This window comes from Delphinus delphis, chromosome 5, assembly GCF_949987515.2.
Source record: "Delphinus delphis chromosome 5, mDelDel1.2, whole genome shotgun sequence".
In the NCBI taxonomy this organism is placed as follows: Eukaryota; Metazoa; Chordata; class Mammalia; order Artiodactyla; family Delphinidae; genus Delphinus; species Delphinus delphis.
In genome coordinates, this window is record NC_082687.1 from 117,085,502 (window position 1) to 117,098,051 (window position 12,550).

Here is a 12,550-nt window from a genome sequence, read left to right on the forward strand (position 1 = left end):
ATAAACAAAACAAAAAGACAACCCACTGACTGGGAGAAAATGTTTGCCAACGATGAGACTGACAAGGGATTAATTTCCAAAATATACAAACAGCTCATACAGCTCAATATCAAAGAAAAAAACAACCCAATCAAAAAATGGGCAGAAGACCTAAATCGATATTTCTCCAAAGAAGACATACAGATGGCCAAAAGGCCCATGAAAAGATGCTCAACATCACTAATTATTAGAGAAATGCAAATCAAAACTACAGTGAGGTATCACTGGTCAGAATTACTATCATCAAAAAGTCTACAAATAATAAATGCAGGAGAGGGTGTGGAGAAAAAGGAACACTCCTACACTGTTGGTGGGAATATAACTGGTACAGCCACTATGGAAAACAGTATGGAGTTTCCTCAAAAAACAAAAATAGAGCTACCGCATGATCTAGTGATGCCATTCCTGAGTATATACCTAGAAAAGATGAAAACTAATTCAAAAAGATACATGCACCCCAACGTTCATAGCAGCACTATTTACAATAGCTAAGACTTGGAAGCAATCTAAGTGTCTATCAACAGATGAGTGGATAAAGAAGATGTGGTGCGTGTATACATACATACACACACACACACACGTATATACACCATGGAATATTACTCAACCATAAAAAAGAATGAAATATTGCCATTTGCAGCAACGTGAATGGACTTAGAGATTATCATACTAAGCGAAGTAAGATAAAGACAAATACATGATATCACTTATATGTGGAATCTAAAAAATAATACAAATGAATTTATTTACAAAACAGGAACAGAGGCTTCCCTGGTGGCGCAGTGGTTGAGAGTCCGCCTGCCGATGCAGGGGACACAGGTTCGTGCCCCGGTCTGGGAAAATCCCACATGCTGCGGAGCGGCTGGGCCCGTGAGCCATGGCCGTTGAGCCTGCGTGTCCGGAGCCTGTGCTCCGCAACGGGAGAGGCCACAGCAGTGAGAGGCCCACGTACCGCAAAAAAAAAAAAAAAACCAGAAACAGACTCACAGACATAGAAAACAAATTTATGGTTACCAAAGGGGAAGGGGCAGGAGATAAACTAGGAGTTTGGGGTTAACATATACACACCACTATACATAAAATTAATAAACAACAAGGATTTACTGTTGTGTTTATAGCACAGGGAACTATATTCAATACCTTATAATAACCTATAATGGGAAAGAATCTGAAAAAAATGTATGTATGTATAACTGAATCACTTCACTGTACATACACAATATTGTAAATCAACTGTATTTCGATTAAAAAAAAAGAAACTACTACTAATATAAAAACTGTCTTCCCCCAAGCTCTGAAACGTTACCTGCTCCATTTTCCCTTCCCATCTCATCCTAATCCAGGCCCCACCTGGCATTGATATCATTGGTTTTTACAGCATATCAGAGACAGGTTTAGCCTGCTTTTAAATCCATGCATTTCTGTCTTTTTAATTTCATAGGATTTGAATTTTTATTAAATTAAGGATATAGAATATGCTCCAAACACAACTACTGTTAAGATACAAACGAGACTAAAAGCTACCATGGGCAGAGACAAGAAGCAAACAGAAAAATCAAAACACTGTAATTATACTCTACATTTCAACCACAAGGTTCATGTGGTTCATTCAAAACTGGAGTAGTTTACATTTACTGTCATCATTTCAACCAATGAAGTGTCAAATACGAAAGCGAGGTAAAAGTCATAATAATGTATATATTGAACATAGATAGCTCTCAGTCTTCAGATAGACTCTACCTCTAAAAAGTTTATTTTAAATTAGCCATTTGCAACTCACAAAGCACTGCCTCCAAAGAAACAATGTCATTGGTAGTAATTACATTTCTAAATTAATTCACATCTTGGCTAGAATACTACAAAGAGAGTGAGAAATATAACAAACAGTTCTAGTAATTTCTAAAAATACAGGGGTTTTTTTGGTGGTTGTTTTTTTTTTTTTTTTTACCTCAAATCCATATTCTCGGAAAACAGCTTAGAGATAAAACACAGAAATTTCAATAGAGATTGTGACTGTGTCTCAGTTCTTAAAGGGTTTCAAATTTGGTGACGGTGACTCCTGATAATGCCAATGCTACTTCAAAATGTATAGATTTCTTTTTCCGCCACTAGAATTACTTTCACACATATCTGCTATGAACAGAGTATTCTAGTTTCACAAAATAGAATCAGGAAAGAGAAAAAAAGAAAGTGATTCTCTTGAGATAAATGAACAAAAAGGATAAGGGAGAGACAAGATAATAAGATGCATGTACACATCTAAGGCAGGCTGCCTAAAGCAGAATTATTTGCACTTGGGCACAGTGAGAGAAAGAGGAGAACAGGAAGATCTCAACTGCTGAATAATCCTCCTGCTGATACAAGGAGTGAGGAAGAGTTTGATGGTGATACCAGTGTCCTCACTTCCAAAATATGGCTAAGACCACCATCCAAAAGAGTTGTAGTGAGCACTTAGCTCAGGGCTGGAAGGCAACAGGAGTTCGGTAAACATGATTTCACATCTTTCTTTCCAGAAGGAAGAATTAATTTAGTTAGCAAAAGCATCCTACTCTGGTATTAAGAATATAAAAACAGGCTCCATCTGGTATTGCTATTTTATTACTTTTAAGATAAAAATAATATTGGACTGACTTATATGTGCATATTTTAAGGGTCTTGAATAAATCACATCGCATACTGCTTATTGCTTTTGTTGTTAACATTCATTCATTGAACAAATATGTGAGCACATACTCTGTACCAGGCCCTGTTCTATGTGTTAGGGGCACAGCAGTGAACAATGCCAAATCCTTGACCTCTTGGAGCTGACATTCTAGTATGGAAGGCAGGCGATATATAAATGTGTAAATAAGATACATCCTATGTCAGGTAATAAGTGCTGTGGATATGAAGTGATATGGATGGGGTGCCAGTGAGATGGGGGATGAGCAATGAGGACGTGAAGGAAATGCAGGATTGAGCCATGCCCTGTATGTACGCAGGGGAGGAGAATCTAGGCACAGGAAACTGCAAGTGCAAAGGCCTTGAGGCAGGAGTACGCTTGGCGTGGCTGAGGCATAACAAGGAGGCTGGTGTGACGCAAAGCAAAGTGATGGAGAAGAGTGGTAAGAGACCAGGTCAGAGTGGCGTGCGTGCATGTGTGGGTGTGGGTGTGGGTGCGTGCGTGCGTGCGTGTGTGTGTGGCGGGGGTGGGCGGTGTCAGGGGTGGCAAATACGGTAGGGTCTTGCAGGCCTTTGTAAGAACTTTGGTTTCTAACTAGAGGAGTATTGGAGGGTTTGTTATGAGCCGTGACATTATCTGACTTAGAATGTGAAAGGATCACCCTGGCTGCTGTGCAGACTAGAATAGCAGGGAGACCAGTTAGGATGCTCTTATGATAATCCAGGTGGGTACAGATGGTAGAGGCTTGGACCAGGATGAGCACAAAAGGCAGAAGCAATGGAATTAGCTAAAGGACTAAATGTGAGAAAGAGAGAATCAAGGATGACTCCAAGTTTTTTGGCCAGAGGACCTGGAAGAATGGGGTTTTAATCTAGATTTCAAGGAAAAGGTCTTGACTAGGAGTATCTACATTCTCATTTAAAGCCATGAGAATGAGTCATCGAAAGCGGTACTTCTCGGGCCACGTTTTGGGGTTTTTTTGTTATTGTGTTTTGTTTTTTTTTAATTTATTTTTTGGCCGTGCTGTGTGGCTTGTGGGATGATAGTTCCCTGACCAGGGATTGAACCCGGCCCCTCAGCAGTGACAGTGTGGAGTCCTAACTACTGGACCATCAGGGAAATCCCTAAAGTGGTACTTCTCAAACCTTAGGGTGCCTAAGAAACATCTGAAGAGCTTGTTAAAACAGGTTCCAGGGCCCCATTCCTAGAGATTCTGATTCAGGTCTGGGGTGGAGCCTGAGAACATGCATTTCTATTAAGCTCCAAGTCAATGTTTTTTTTGTTTTGCTTTGTTTTTAATTTTTTATTGAAGTATAGTAGATTTACAATGTTGTATTAGTTTCTGGTGTACAGTAAATTGATTCAGTTATACATATATATATATTCTTTTTTATATTCTTTTCCATTATGGTTTATTACAGGATATTGAATATAGTTCCCTGTGCTATACAGTAGGACCTTGTTGTTTATCTATTTTATATATATTAGTTTGTATCTGCTAATCCCAAACTCCTAATTTATCTCCCCCATCCCGTTTCCTCTTTGGTAACCATAAACTTGTTTTCTATGTCTGTGAGTCTATTTCTGTTTCATAAATAAGTTCATTTGTATCATATTTTAGATTCCACATATAAGTAATATCATATGGTATTTGTCTTTGTCTGACTGACTTCACTTAGTATGATAATCTCTAGGTCCATCCATATTGCTGCAAATGGCATTATTTTATGCTTTCTATGGCTGAGTAGTATTCCATTGTATAAATGTACCACATCTTCCTTATCTAGTCATCTGCTGATGGACATTTTGGTTGCTCCAGCCAATATTCATGTGCCGTCCTAGGAGCACACTTCGAGTAGAGCTGACTAGAGAGTAAATGTCGATGGAGAAGGGGATGGGTCCAAAGACTCTGGGACACTTTTAACACGAGGAGGTTGCAAAGACAAGGTGAAACCAACAAAGGAGACAGGAAAGAGCCACCAGTGAAATAAGCAGAGATGTAAAGGAGTGGGTGGTGTTGCCATTACTCTTAAGATAAAATAATATTGGACTGATTTGTATGTGTGTATTTTAAGGGTCTTGGATGAATGATACAATATACTGCTCATTGCTTTTGTTGTTAACGTTCATTCGTTCAACAAATATGAGTGCATACTATGTACTGGGCACTGTTCTATGTGCTGGGGACACGGTAACCCCACTGAAAAGGTGTTTCAAGGAGGATGGAATGAACAGATGTGTCAAATCTGTTGCTGACAGGTCAAGACAGAGGAGATCTGAGAATTGGCCACAAGATTTGGAAATGGGAGGTCACTGGAGACCTGAACAAGCATAGTATTAGTAGGGTTGTAGTGATAAGATCTAAACTGGAACAGGTTCAGGAGGGAATAGGAGGAGATGAACCAAGACAGTGGGTAAAGGCAACCCTTCTAGAGATTTCTTGCTGTAAAAGAGAGCCACAAAATAGGGAGGAAACTGGATAGATATGGGGAAGGGACAAAGGAGGCTTCTTTCATTAACAATAAGAGGTATTTCGGGAGGTTTATATTCTGATGAGAATGATCTAGACAGAGAAAAACTTCAGTTTATCTTCAAATAAGTAAAGATAATGCAGCAGAGAGGGGATGTGATGGTTAATTTTATGTGTCAACTTGGCTAGGCCATGGTACCCAGTTTCAAATACCAGTCTAGATCTTGCTGTGAAGGTATTTTTTAAAATGCGATTAACATTTATTCAGTAGACCTTGAGTGAAGCAGAGTACCCTCCACAGTGTGGGTAGGCCTCTTGTGACCTGTTGAAGGATTATGAGAAAAATACCGAGGTCTCCCTGAGGAAGAGGGAATTCTGCTTCAGATGCCTTCAGAGTCAAGCTGCAACATCAGCTCCTCCTGTGTCTCCAGAGCACTGGCCAGCCCAGCAGATTTTGGCCTTGCCAGTCTCCAACAACTGAGTAAACCAATTCTTTAAAATAAATTTATTTCCATATATAGACATATATCCTATTGGTTCTGTTTTTTGGAGAACTCTAATACAGGGGACATTTTCTGAAGGGCTGCTCTTGAAAGGCCGTAGAGGTGGATTCTAGGGCACAAGTGGAGGTGATGGCCTTGGTCAGGAGTATGGACAAGCTTATCCACACTAACAGGAGGAAGAGGGAAAAATGAGCACAGATGCAGCGAGATGTGGAAATGAAACATGCAGAGGTCCTCTTTGGATTTCTTCTATTTTCTCAGTGTAATAAGGAGCAGGTTATCATTAAAGAGTCAGAAAAGGAAAAGGTAGTGTTAGGAGTTTCAAGAGAGAAGAAATGATAGTCATCCAGGAAAATGGGAGGGTCAGCGGAGTTGGATGATGGTCTCCAAACTTGCTACACGTTAGAATTAACAGAGGAACTTTGAAAAACTCCAATGCCCAGTACAATGAAATCGTAATTTGGGGGGCTGGGAGCAAGGCATCAATAATTTTAAATGCTCTACCAGTTATTATTCTGTGCAGTCAGGTTTTAGAAACACACAACTAAAGGTTCACTTTAGTTTAGTGGTTATGAATTCAAAGTGAGACCAGTAAGCGTGGTGTGCATCTTTCTCAAGTTGCCTTCTGCATCTGGGGTGCAGGCACGGCGTAGGTGGAGAGTTGGTTTAACAACAAATGGGAATTTTCTAGGTGAATGCAGTGGAGGGACGGGGCAAAGGAGTTCAGGGTAGAAGATGCAAGGGACAGATTTATAATCATGGATCACATAATATAAGCTGCAGAGGAGAAGTGCGAAGATGAAGGTGGCGTGAGTCAAGAAAAAGTGGTAGGCTGTAAATCCTGGTAGGTGAATTATTATTGAAGTTTGAGTCCTAAAGGGAATGAGCTGAAAAGATAGAAGGCAGTGGTTGGAGGATGGGATGCTTTCAGCTGAGACTTTGAAGGTGTACAGTCACTGGTTATGATAGGAGTAAGTGGGGTAGATACAAAGAACATTGGAAGAAAATAAGATCAAGAACTGAGAGGCCAGAGAAATGGAAGTTTCTACAGATGGATAGTAAAATTGCCAATAACTGTAACAGAAACAGTACTGGAGAGATTAACTAACAATGAACCAGGAGATAGAAACATCAGAGAATGAAATGGAATGACCCAAATGGTCTGTAGATGTTGTATACAAGCAGAGAAACAGGAAGTCAAAATGTAAATCATGTAAATACATGATACTTCTTCCACTGGAATAATCAAATAATATTAAACTAGAAAAGTAATGGCTGGTAACATGATCATCAATAAGGGCACTAAGAGTTATTAAAATTTAATTTCTGGGCTTCCCTGGTGGCGCAGTGGTTGAGAGTCCGCCTGCCGATGCAGGGGACACGGGTTTGTGCCCCGGTCCGGGAAGATCCCACATGCCGCGGAGCGGCTGGGCCCGTGAGCCATGGCCGCTGAGCCTGCGTGTCCGGAGCCTGTGCTCCGCAGCGGGACAGGCCACAACAGTGAGAGGCACACGTACCGCAAAAAAAAAAAAATTAATTTCTAACATAGCATCAGATACTTTATCACAAGTCTTCAAGTTTATATTTTAAAAAATATAGAATAAGTGGTAGAGTACAAAAACAGCCAAAATCCTCCACCCCTACCTATACCTATGCCATTTTTAAGGACCTTGTTGCTCCTCCCATGCAGAGGCAGGGTCTATTTTTCTGCCCCTTGACTCTGGGGTGGTCTTGGGACTTGCTTTGGATGAGAGAACACTGCAGACCATCCTCAGCAGGCCTTGCATATTCCTACTTTCCCTCTTGGATCTCTGGCACCGCCAAACCTAGGCTATCCTGCTTGGTGACAGGACTCAACCATCCCCAGCTAACAGATGGGTAACAAATACCAAATGCATGAATGATACCATTTATAGTGGGCTGAATATATAGCCCCCCAAAAAGATACATCCATGTCCTAATCCCTGAAACCTGTGACTAACACTGCATATAGCAAAAGGATTGATTAAATTAAGGATCTTGAAAGATAGTGCTTATCCTAGATTATCTGGGTGGATGAAACTGATGAGAGGGACACAGGGAGTTCTGAGGTCAACACCCGGAAGAAAAGACACAGAGAAGAGGGGGAGGTGATATGACAACAGAGGCAAAGATTGGAATGATGCGGCCACAAGCCAAGGAATGCCTGGAGCCACCAGACGCTGGAAAGTCACCCAGGTTATGGTACTTGGATTATAGCAACCGCAGAAAACTCATAGACCATCCTAGACCATTTGGGCTCCAGTCAAGCCTCTAGTGGACCCCAGATGCACAAAGCAAGCCCAGCCAAAATCAGTCAAGCCCAGCCCAGAGGACCTACTGACTCATGAGCATAATAAACAGTGGTTGTAAGCTACTAAGTTTGCTGGTGGTTTGTTACATGCAAAAGTTAGGCCATATATATATATACATATATATATATATGTATATATATATGAAATATAATACCTCTTAGTGCTCCTTAGTCTCTTTCTAATTTTTTCTACTCATGTTTATAGAACCACTTCAAAGATGCAAGTTAACTGTAGACAATTTCATTCTTATTCTAAAGGACTTTATATCCCTGCTCAAAGCCATAAGACTTGCAGTTTCTTCTGAGGGAAGTGTTTATATCCCTCCCCCATTGACATCAGATTTGTTATATGACTTGTTTCAGCCAAGGGCATGTGTGTGGTTGTGACATGTCCCACATCTGACTGGAAGCTTTAACAGCTATTGAACCTTTTCACCAGTTTTCCTCCTTTTCTCTCTTTGCCATGCGAATACATGTCCCCGATAAGGGGTACCCTTTCACCTTAGATTCTGGAGTGATAAGGGCATATGGAACAGAACCTAAAACCAAACTGCAGCTACTGCAGTGTACATGTAACCTAAGTGATAAATAAATCTTTGTGGATGTAAGCCAAGTTGGGGACTGTTTGTTATGCAGATTAACCTAATAAAAGCCAACTGATACAGTTACTAAAAAGTAATTCTCCAAAGAAAATCACTTGGGTGGAGGAGAATTAAGTTACAGCTCTAATTTTATTTAAAACAGTTTTTTTAAATACGCCAAATACTTTGTACTCCTCTGAGTATCCTGAAAAGGGTCCTTTAGTTTCTTAAAATAGCATTTTTATATAGACTATACTCTTACTACTAATTACTCATTAAATATCAATACATACTGCCAATATATGTGAATATAAACATCAATAGATACTGCCAAGTTTACGTGATACCAAAAAAAACTCTGCACAGGCTGTTTCTCTCATGGAGACCTCTGGTATGCCATAACCCACCCTCACCACCCCCATACATACACAGAAGGAAGCAAGCCTTATCCATGTGATGGGTATTGTGCTTTGACAATAAAGGACAGGACAAATGCTAACAAACTGAATAGTTTCTGAGAACAATGAATGAAGAATGTTTTTTTGTTAGGTAGACTGTGAGAGTGAAAAGAGCACTTACTGGGCTGGGGATAGAGTCAGGATCCAGCTTCTTCTGGGGCTGCGGTGGACCAGCCATCTGTGCAGGACCTCCGGGGAAGCCTCCTGGGTAGGAGAGCTGTGCACCTGCCATCTGGGGGCCATAGTTGGCTGCTTAGAAAAAATTTTAAAAAGAAATGATTATAATCCCCAAACCCAGATGTAGGGCTCATTGACAATACTATACTGTTCAGTCAAGCACCTTGCATTTTTCATATTAAATAAGGCAGGGAGTTAAACGTGAATATTTACAGTTCCCCTTTACTTTGCACTTGCCACACTATTCAAAAACAGTAAGTGATAGATGCCTAGTAACATAGGAACAAATCTGATGATTCCCAATTAAGGGTACCCTCAGGGGGCCCAAGGCATTCCTCTGAGCCCTGCCCACCTTACCCTGCTGCAGAGGATATCCAGGGCCCAGGGTCTGTCCTGGAAGAGGCGGGGGCTGGTACTGGGCGTTCGGAGGAGCAGGCCCGGGAAGCCCATCTTGTCTGTGCGTTGATGGAGGCAAGGGTGAGGCACCGGGGCCGTTTAGTGCAGTGGGTGGTGGTGGGAGAACCTGAGATCCAGGCTGCAAGATGGATGGCTGCGGAGACCGTGAAGGACCCTGGAATGCTGCTGCTGCTGATGGAGGGCCAGGGGGGCCCTGGCTGGGGGGAGCCATGCCCGAACCTAGGCCAGAAAAAGACCAGCCCACCTAAATGCCACACTTCTCAACACTCTGACTTCTACCACGTATACAACAGGGACACTTCCTTTTCAGAATAAAGCAAGAAGGCACCCGTAAAAGTCACATTTTTTTCCCCCAAAGATGAAATCATCATTCAGAAAGTGACACAAATGCTATTTGGAGTACTGCATACAAGTGGAGCAACACTTATAATGATAGTGAGAAAATTAGCAGGATAAATTTAAACTCAGTTGCATTCACTTTTCATGACACATGGCATTAATTCAGGAATTTTACCTGGTACAGAATATAGAAAATCATACAGAAGAAAAACATTTTTTTGCATGACAAGCATTATTCACTCAAGTCAATAAATTATTTGCATCCTGTGCTTGACTTGATCGAATGGATTTTGGAAGTAGGTAGAAATAACCAAGGAGACGGGATGGGTCACTAAAATTCTACCGAATTATACTGGAAATCATAAAACCAGATTATTTTTTCCTTTCTTTGATTATGTGAAACTGCACTGCTGCTGCTTTGGAGACTTAGCCATTTTGAAACCAGTAAAAAGAAATACTCTGAGGGTTTTTCCTACTGATACTTTTAAGAAACTAACTTTAAGTAATGAAAACATCTGTCATCAAGATAAATGGCTGACTATGCTGTTGTTCCAGAGAGAATTTCTATGGCTCTTATACAGCACTGCTATTGATGTTAATCTCGGTACTGTAACTGTTTTCTCTCCTAGTGTTCTCTTTTCTGTCCCACAGCATCTGAGCTTCCATTCTTCCCATCATCTAAATGCAGAATTAAAATGCACCGTGGGGCTTTCCTGGTGGCGCAGTGGTTAAGAATCTGCCTGCCAATGCAGGGTACACGGATTCGAGCCCTGGTCCGGGAAGATCCCACATGCCGCAGAGCAACTAAGCCCGTGCGCCACAACTACTGAGCCTGCGCTCTAGAGCCCGCGAGCCACAACTACTGAGCCCACGTGCTGCAACTACTGAAGCCCGTGCGCCTAGAGCCCGTGCTCTGCAACAAGAGAAGCCACTGCAACGAGAAGCCCGCGCACTGCAACGAAGAGTAGCCCCCGCTCGCCACAACAAGAGAAAGCTCACGCGCACAGCAACAAAGACCCAACACAGCCAAAATAAATAAATAAGTAAATTTATATTAAAAACAACAACAACAAAAAAAGCACTGTGAAACAAAGAGTACTATATTTTTGATTTGGGGGCCTCATAATAAACACAGGGTTGAACTATCCTCACATTTCTTAAAATAATTTCACTGGTCTAATGTTTATTTGTGAAGTCAGCATTTTTTGTTCTTTATTGATGTGGTGTTGAACATAAGGTATTCTGAGGGCCCTTCAATTATCTTGAAATAAATGGCAGCATGATTTGGAAAAAAATAATTATTGCCTTACATAATACAGATGATTTATACGAAAATGTCCAAATACTACTTCAATATGGTATGTCAGAGGTATGTCTATTTTGAACTTGAAGAAAACCTTTCTTAGTAAAAATACTCATGAGACAAGACAATCAATGAGCATGAATAATGAAATTGTTACCATAGCTGTTGACCTGCATAGCACTGAGCTGAGTGCCCAGCTGGGCGACAGATGAAGTGGACACTGGACTTGGGTAAGACGATTGTGTAGAGGGTGAGTATGGTGCATAGGAGGGGGCCGCACTGTTGACAGGTGGAGGGCCAGGAAATCTGAGAGAGAAAAGGGGTGTTAATATCATATAGTCTCATATGCAAAATATCATATAGTCTCATATGCAAATGACATACAACAAATGTCAGTAACTTGTAAAATTAAATCAGCCCATCTAGTGGCACTAGGAAAATGACTGATATTATACACTAAGTCTTTTATTTATTTATTGTTTAACTCTTTATTTTATATTGGAGTATAGCCGATTAACAATGTTGTGATAGTTTTAGGTGCACAGCAAAGGGACACAGCCATACATATATATGTATCCATTCTCCCCCAAACTCACCTCCCATCCAGGCTGCCACATAACATTGAGCAGAGGTCTCTGTGCTAAACAGTAGGTCCTTGTTGGTTACCCATTTTAAATACAGCAGTTATACACTAAATCTTTAATTAACCTCAATGTGAGCTCAAAATGAATCATGTAGCATCATCCCATATCTATGCTTACATGCTAAACATATCAAGACACCTAGCCAAAAAAAAAAAAAATTCTAACATAAACAAAGAACAAGTTTTGGAAATCAATTTGGGAAGTTGAGTCCATCACAGCCTAAACTATGCTAGGGCTAATGATCAATAGACCAGAAGTCAAGAAAACTAAAATGCTCTGTGACTGTATCTTTATGATCACTTAGAAATGATTTTGAGAACTGTCTTAAAGATACGTTTTGTAGGGCTTCCCTGGTGGCGCAGTGGTTGAGAGTCCGCCTGCCGATGCAGGGGACACGGGTTCGTGCCCCGGTCCGGGAAGATCCCACATGCCGCAGAGCGGCTGGGCCCGTGAGCCATGACCGCTGAGCCTGCGCATCTGGAGCCTGTGCTCCGCTGCGGGAGAGGCCACAGCAGTGAGAGACCCACGTACCGCAAAAAAAAAAAAAAAAAAAAAGACATGTTTTGTAAATCCACTGCATCACAAAAAGAAATCATTTCTTTTTCTCAAGAAATGATGCTTTTTG

The 12,550-nt window shown here is 41.1% G+C and overlaps 1 protein-coding gene across 2 annotated transcripts in view; it reads right to left on the bottom strand.

The window, feature by feature from the left end:
• SEC24D (SEC24 homolog D, COPII coat complex component) overlaps positions 1 to 12,550 on the bottom strand; it is a 112,044-nt gene that overhangs the window by 84,522 nt on the left and 14,972 nt on the right. The window contains exons 4-6 of one of the 2 annotated variants that reach the window (XM_060012929.1): positions 11,439 to 11,587; positions 9,580 to 9,858; positions 9,167 to 9,297 (exon numbers count right to left, since the gene is read on the bottom strand). In XM_060012929.1, the coding sequence (XP_059868912.1) occupies positions 9,167 to 9,297; positions 9,580 to 9,858; positions 11,439 to 11,587 (559 nt within the window). The remainder of the gene's footprint in view (positions 1 to 9,166; positions 9,298 to 9,579; positions 9,859 to 11,438; positions 11,588 to 12,550) is intronic. The other variant, XM_060012930.1, reaches the window with a different exon arrangement.